This window comes from Lithobates pipiens, unplaced genomic scaffold (assembly GCF_037356315.1).
Source record: "Lithobates pipiens isolate NorthernLeopardFrog02 unplaced genomic scaffold, aLitPip1_a1.2 Scaffold_19, whole genome shotgun sequence".
Lineage (NCBI taxonomy): Eukaryota > Metazoa > Chordata > Amphibia > Anura > Ranidae > Lithobates > Lithobates pipiens.
Genome location: NW_027507764.1, coordinates 22,531,653 through 22,538,746, shown reverse-complemented (window position 1 = coordinate 22,538,746; position 7,094 = coordinate 22,531,653). Strand labels below are relative to the sequence as shown.

General features: G+C 42.6%; 1 protein-coding gene across 1 annotated transcript in view; it reads right to left on the bottom strand.

Annotated features, from left to right (window-relative positions):
* ARID3C (AT-rich interaction domain 3C) overlaps window positions 1-6,547 on the bottom strand; it is a 301,212-nt gene extending 294,665 nt beyond the window's left edge. Inside the window, exon 1 of the mRNA XM_077490555.1 lies at window positions 6,163-6,547. Within this exon, the coding sequence (XP_077346681.1) occupies window positions 6,163-6,201 (39 nt within the window). The 5' untranslated portion in view covers window positions 6,202-6,547. The remainder of the gene's footprint in view (window positions 1-6,162) is intronic.
* Between the last annotated feature and the right edge of the window lie 547 nt (window positions 6,548-7,094).

The following is a 7,094-nucleotide window of genomic DNA, read 5'->3' as shown; positions in this document are numbered from 1 at the left end:
TGCCAAATCCACCTTTACACACAATGTTACATTACATTGTTGTATCATTTTGTACATTTCGTATCCCTTCTAATCTTCTTGTATTGTAGCTGTGCTGTCTCCCTTTATTTTGTAAAGTGTTGCACAAATTGTTGGCACTATATAAATCCTAAATAATAATATTAATTGGCACTTTATGAATTTTTTTAATTCTTTGTTAACCATACAATTACAAAGTATTACACTGAAAATGTTTCACCCCCTCATGTGAATAAAAATCTCAGTATTAACATTTATTTTACAAGCAATGAAGGATTTCAGGGATTTTAAGGGATGGTTTTAGTATTTTATTTGTCCTCTCCCATTAACTGAAATTGCTTTATTGATGTCTGCGGGCTTCTTTACCGCCCCCCCCCCCCACCACCGTGCCGAATGACAAAGTGCGACTAAACGCAGGAAGACCCGAGCCGGAAAAGCGAGCTTGTCTTATTCATTAGAGCTTTGTTTTGATATCATTAATTAGAGAGATGGTCGGGGTAATCCAACAATCGCTGCGCTCAGGCTGAAAACTCACATTCACCACCCGGATAAATCAATTCCCTGCTTTCCTCGGCTCTATTGACTTCATTCCACTATTTTCCGATAGTTGATGAGTAGGAAGAAAAATCATTAAAACAATTTAACAAGATTAAACAGCAAAAAAGTTTGGATCAACAGGGTCCGTAATAAGGGACAGGCGCGCTCTCCCATGTTAGGAACAAAGACCCCGCGCTGGAGGGTGACTTCCGTTCTGAGTGAGAATTAGGACATGTTTATGTGAGCTTTCAATTTTGGTCAATTTATACATTTTTTAATTCATCGGATATAAATCAATCAAGCATACACTCTAATATCCCCCCACAGTCACACACTATTATTATATATGTATATAGCTCTGACATATACCACAGTGCTGTACAGAGAACACTGAGCTGGTCACATCAGTCTCTGTACCAGAGGAGCTTACACTCTAATGTAACCCCCACAGTCACACATTATTATTATTATATATTGGCACTATATAAATCCTATATAATAATAATAATAATAATATGAATTTATATAGCTCTGACATATACCAAAATGCAGAGAACACTGAGTGATCACATCAGTCTCTGTGCCAGAGAGCTTACATTCTAATCTTCTACCACAGTCACACACTATTATTATTATTATGCACTTATATAGCTCTGACATATACCGCAGTGCTGTACAGAGAACACTGAGCCAGTCGCATCAGTCTCTGTACCAGAAGAGCTTACACTCTAATGTCCCCCCACAGTCACACACTATTATTATTATACATTTATATAGCTCTGACATATACCGCAGTGCTGTACAGAGAACACTGAGCAAGTCACATCAGTCTCTGTACCAGAGGAGCTTACACTCTAATGTCCCCCCACAGTCACACACTATTATTATTATACATTTATATAGCTCTGACATATACCGCAGTGCTGTACAGAGAACACTGAGCAAGTCACATCAGTCTCTGAACCAGAGGAGCTTACGCTCTAATGTCCCCCCCCCACAGTTACACACTATTATTATTATACACTGGCGGTATATAAATCCTATTTAATAATAATATGAATTTATATATCTCTGACATAAACCAAAATGCAGAGAACACTGAGCCAGTCACATCAGTCTCTGTGCCAGAGGAGCTTACACTCTAATGTCCCCCACAGCCACACACTATTATTATTATACATTTATATAGCTCTGACATATACCGCAGTGCTGTACAGAGAACACTGAGCTGGTCACACCAGTCTCTGTGCCAGAGGAGCTTACACTCTAATGTCCCCCCACAGCCACACACTATTATTATTATACATTTATATAGCTCTGACATATACCGCAGTGCTGTACAGAGAACACTGAGCTGGTCACACCAGTCTCTGTGCCAGAGGAGCTTACACTCTAATGTCCCCCCACAGCCACACACTATTATTATTATACATTTATATAGCGCTGACATGTACCGCAGTGCTGTACAGAGAACACTGAGCCAGTCATATCAGTCTCTGTACAAAGGAGCTTACACTCTAATGCCCCCCCCCCCCCCGTCACACAATTATTTTATTTATTTTTTTCAAATATACGTTTTTATTGTTTTTACGGAAAAGTCAAGTCACACAATTATTAATTATTTCAATATGTTGTCACTTTTCATCATTCTTGTTGTCTTATACATCACTTATGTCAAATGACTTGTTAATTATATGTGCAAAAAATAAGATTTAAATCATTAGGTAGCACAGTTTTTATATATATATATATATATAAACTGCCAACCACAGGAAGATAAGATCACTGATTCCCCTTGTATGAGGGTCACAGAAAACGTGTTTGAACCAGCTAGCTGTGTAAACAGTCCAGGATAGTCGTGGCAGACGGGCCCGGCGGAGGAAGGGTTAATACAAACTTTCTGTGCCGTTTGGTTAAATTTGTCTTATTTGTCATATGACATGAGCGGAGAATTCATTGGAAGGAGTGTGATCTCCATTCACTGCGCTCCACTGTTTACTAACAACATGTACGCTTGTACTCGCTGCGTTTTATGTATATGTTTATGACCGATGAACGTTTTATATGTGTGTGGGTGCCTACATGGGACAGATACACGTATATGGAGAGATTGAAACAGATCTAATCAGAGCAATCACAACACACATACACTGAGGGTTGTCATAACTGATATTATTATTATATAACTCTGATCCATTCCACAGTCACTATTATTATTATACATTTATATAGATCTGACATATACCGCAGTGCAGTACAGAGAACACTGAGCCAGTCACACCAGTCTCTGTACCAGAAGAGCTTACACTCTAATGTCCCCCCACAGTCACACACTATTATTATACATTTATATAGCTCTGACATATACCGCAGTGCAGTACAGAGAACACTGAGCCAGTCACAACAGTCTCTGTACCAGAGGAGCTTACACTCTAATGTCCTCCCACAGTCACACACTATTATTATCATACATTTATATATCTCTGACATATACCACAGTGCTGTACAGAGAACACTGAGCCAGTCACATCAGTCTCTGTACCAGAGGAGCTTACACTCTAAAGTCCCACCATACTATTATTACTATACAAATATAAAATTTGTATAATATACTTTCTTCACACCGGAACAACAGGAATTCGCTTCATGCTATGTGCTACGAATAGTGTGCGCTTTGTGTCTTTTCATTTATATAGCGCTGACATATACCACAGCTCTGTACAAAAAACACTGGGCTAGTCACACCAGTCTCTGTAGCAGAGGAGCTTACACTCTAATGCCCCCCCCCCCCCACACTCACACACTATTATTATTATACATTTATATAGCTCTGACATATACCGCGGTGCTGTACAGAGAACACTGAGCCAGTCATACCAGTCTCTGAACCAGAGGAACTTACACTCTAATGTCCCCCCACAGTCACACACTATTATTATACATTTATATAGCTCTGACATATACTGTGGTGCTGTACAGAGAACACTGAGCCAGTCACATCAGTCTCTGAACCAGAGGAACTTACACTCTAATGTCCCCCCAGTCTTCTAGTTATTATACATGTATATAGCACTGACATATACCCCAGTGCTGCACAGAGAACACTGAGCCGGTCACATCAGTCTCTGTACCAGAGGAGCTTACACTCTAATTTCCCCCCACAGTCTCCCAGTTATTATACATTTATATAGCTCTGACATATACTGCAGTGCTGTACAGAGAACACCGAGCCAGTCACATCAGTCTCTGTAGCAGAGGAGCTTACACTCTAATGTCCCCCCACAGTCACACACTATTATTATTATACATATATATATATATATATATATATATATATATATATATATATATATATATATATATATATATATATATATATATATATATATATATATATATATATATATATATAGCTCTGACATATACCCCAGCGTTGTACAGCATGCACCACAGCAGCCATCAATGTATTTCTATTATAAATTTCACCTTCATTTGTAAAGTCCCAGCAATCTACACAACGCTGTAAATGAATAATAAAGATTATTACTATTGATGTGTGTTATCCCAACAAAATTGTGTGTGTGCAAGGGACTATGGCAATAATGTAATTACATAAATAAATGCATGGTAGTAAAGGATCAGGATCTGTGTTCAAAAGAGCTTACAGTCTAAACCGATACAAAAGGTTACAGGGTTTTTTTTTTTTTTCAAAGCACCAACAAATTATGAAATAATAACAATTTAATGGTATGGAAACAAAGAGCTTACAATCTAAATGGATACAAATTATACTTTTTTTTTTTGAACTATGCCCCAAAAAAAAAAAAAAAAATAAATAAAAAGATGTAACACACATAATGACCTGCATGGGAACCCTGTACAGAAGAGCTTACAATCGAAACCGATACAAAAAGTAATGGAGGTTTTCTTTTTTACAACAGCAATTCAGGGAGTGTAACAATAATGATGTAACATCCCTAGATACCTGCATGGGAAACTGTACAGAAGAGCTAACAATCTACATAGAGGGGGAGGGTAGGTAGGAAAGGCAATGTCAGCAGTATACAAACACAGCAATAACCAGCAAAACACAGAAGTTCTGCTGAAACACAACAAACAAAGACAATGGAGCCAACATATTGTTTGCTTTGTTTTATATCAGTGCTGTTACTTTTGTGTGTTTTGTATCATTTACAGGATGTCCATTCCTGATACGTTTGGTAAAGGGAGATGGCAGCAGTCCAGTCTGAGTGCAAGGGTTGGGAGCTGGGGGTGAAACCTGTATATATACACCCTAGGACAGACAGACATGGGTCTCGAGGACAGATAGACATGGGTCCCCAGGACAGACAGACATGGGTCCCCCGGACAGACAGCCATGGGTCTCCAGGACAGACAGACAGGGGTCACATATACACACCCTCAGGTTAGACATGTTGGGGTCCCCAGAATCCTGTGTGTGTTTTGTATCATGCCCAGCAGTTACAATGTACCCAGGTCTCTGGCTGATACATTTAGTAAAGTCAGGCAGCAGCAGCCCAGTCCGAGTTCAAGGGTTAGGAGCCAAGGGTGAAACCGGCAAGGGGGCAACCCACAGTTACAAAGTATCCAGTTTGTAAATGGGGGCAATAGTCCAGCTTGAGTTCAAGGGTCAGGAGCATATATGTAAGGTGGGAAACACCCAGGACAGACAGGTACAGGTACTGAAGAGCACAGGCCCCCAGGACAGATGGGTGCAGTACCCCAGGACAGGCAGGCATAGGTCCCCAGGACAGGCAGGCACAGGACCCCAGGACAGAGGGCCACGGGTCCCCGGGATAGGCAGGCACAAGTCTCCAGGACAGACAGGCATCTCCAGGACAGATGGGCTCAGGTCCCCAGGACAGATAGACACAGGACCCCAGGTTAGACAGGCGGGGGTCCCCAGAACAGACAGGCACAGGACCCCAGAAAAGAGGGGCACAGGACCTTAGGACATACAGGACCCCAGAACAGAGGGGCACAGGACCTCAGGACAGGTAGGACACAGGACCCCAGGACAGAGGGGCACAGGACCTCAGGACAGGACACAGGACCCCAGGACAGAGGGGCACAGGACCTCAGGACAGGACACAGGACCCCAGGACAGAGGGGCACAGGACCTCAGGACAGGACACAGGACCCCAGGACAGAGGGGCACAGGACCTCAGGAAAGACAGGACACAGGACCCCAGGACAGAGAGGCACAGGACCTGAGGACAGAGGGGCACAGGACCTCAGGAAAGACAGGACACAGGACCCCAGGACAGAGGGGCACAGGACCCCAGGTTAGACAGGCAGGTGTCCCCAGGATAGACAGACACAGGTCCCCAGGACAGACAATTATAGGTTCCCAGGACAGAGGGGAACAGGTCCCCGGGACAGAGGGGCATGGGTCCCCAGGACAGACAGACACAGGTCCCCAGGACAGACAATTATAGGTTCCCAGGACAGAGGGGCACAGGACCCCAGGACAGACAGGGAATTTCTGCCCATGACAGATAGGCACAGGTCACTAGGACAGCCAGGCACAGCACCCCAGGATCATGCAGCACCCCCCCCCCTTCCCCCCCATGACAACTGACTTACCAAAGCAGACTTGCTGGCCAGGCTGGTGTTCTCAGCCATGCTGCCTGTGGGCTCTCCTCCCTCCGCTCAGTACAGCAGCTCCTATTAAATAATTCACCCAATTCACAGAGACAAATCTCCAGCCTCTAATCCTTGCAGGAGGCTTCCTCTCCCCTGGCTTCTCATCAGCTCCTGGAATCCCTGCTCCTTCTTTTCGTTTTTTTTTTTTTCTTTTTTTTTTTTTTTTAGCTGCTACAAGCGCTGGATATTTTTTTAATCTGCCCCCTTTTTTTTTCCCTTTCTTTTTTTTTTCCTCTCTCTCTCTTTTTTTTTTTTTTCGCAACAAGTGTTAAGCACAGGCAGAGTGACCTGAGAGTGAGAGATCTGCCCCGCTTTGCTCCCATTTGCTAACAGCATGTCAAGGGAGTGATAAATAGGGAGGGCAGGGTTTAGTGACAGTACAGGGAAAGTGCTTTAACATTCATCTCCCCACCAGGGACCTGGCAGTAATCAGCTCCTTCAGCTTTTTTTTTTTTTTTTATTCCTTTCTCTCCCTCTACTGTCCACCATCAACAGCCCTTAGCGCCGCGGCGCTGCGCTGGCATGCTGCGTCAACGTGCCGTCTCTGTTGCTTTTTATTTTTAGTACAGACAGTCATTCAATGTCCTGGCACCCACCCCCCCCCTTGAGATTTTTATTACATTTTAAAAATTAAAATGCCTATGTTGCTTTGGAGGGGGGGGCGTATTTTATAAAATAGTAGAGTCCAGGTTTGACCGTATTTAGCTGCCCCGTTTGCGTTTAAAATTACGGACAGAAAATTTACGTATTTGTTCATTAAAAGGCCATGTTCCCTTAAAAAAAAAAAAAAAAAAATTAGGAGGCATATTTTTTTAAATAATGGAATTTACATTCGAAAGCTTTTAACCGCCATTCGCCAATGTTCGACTTTA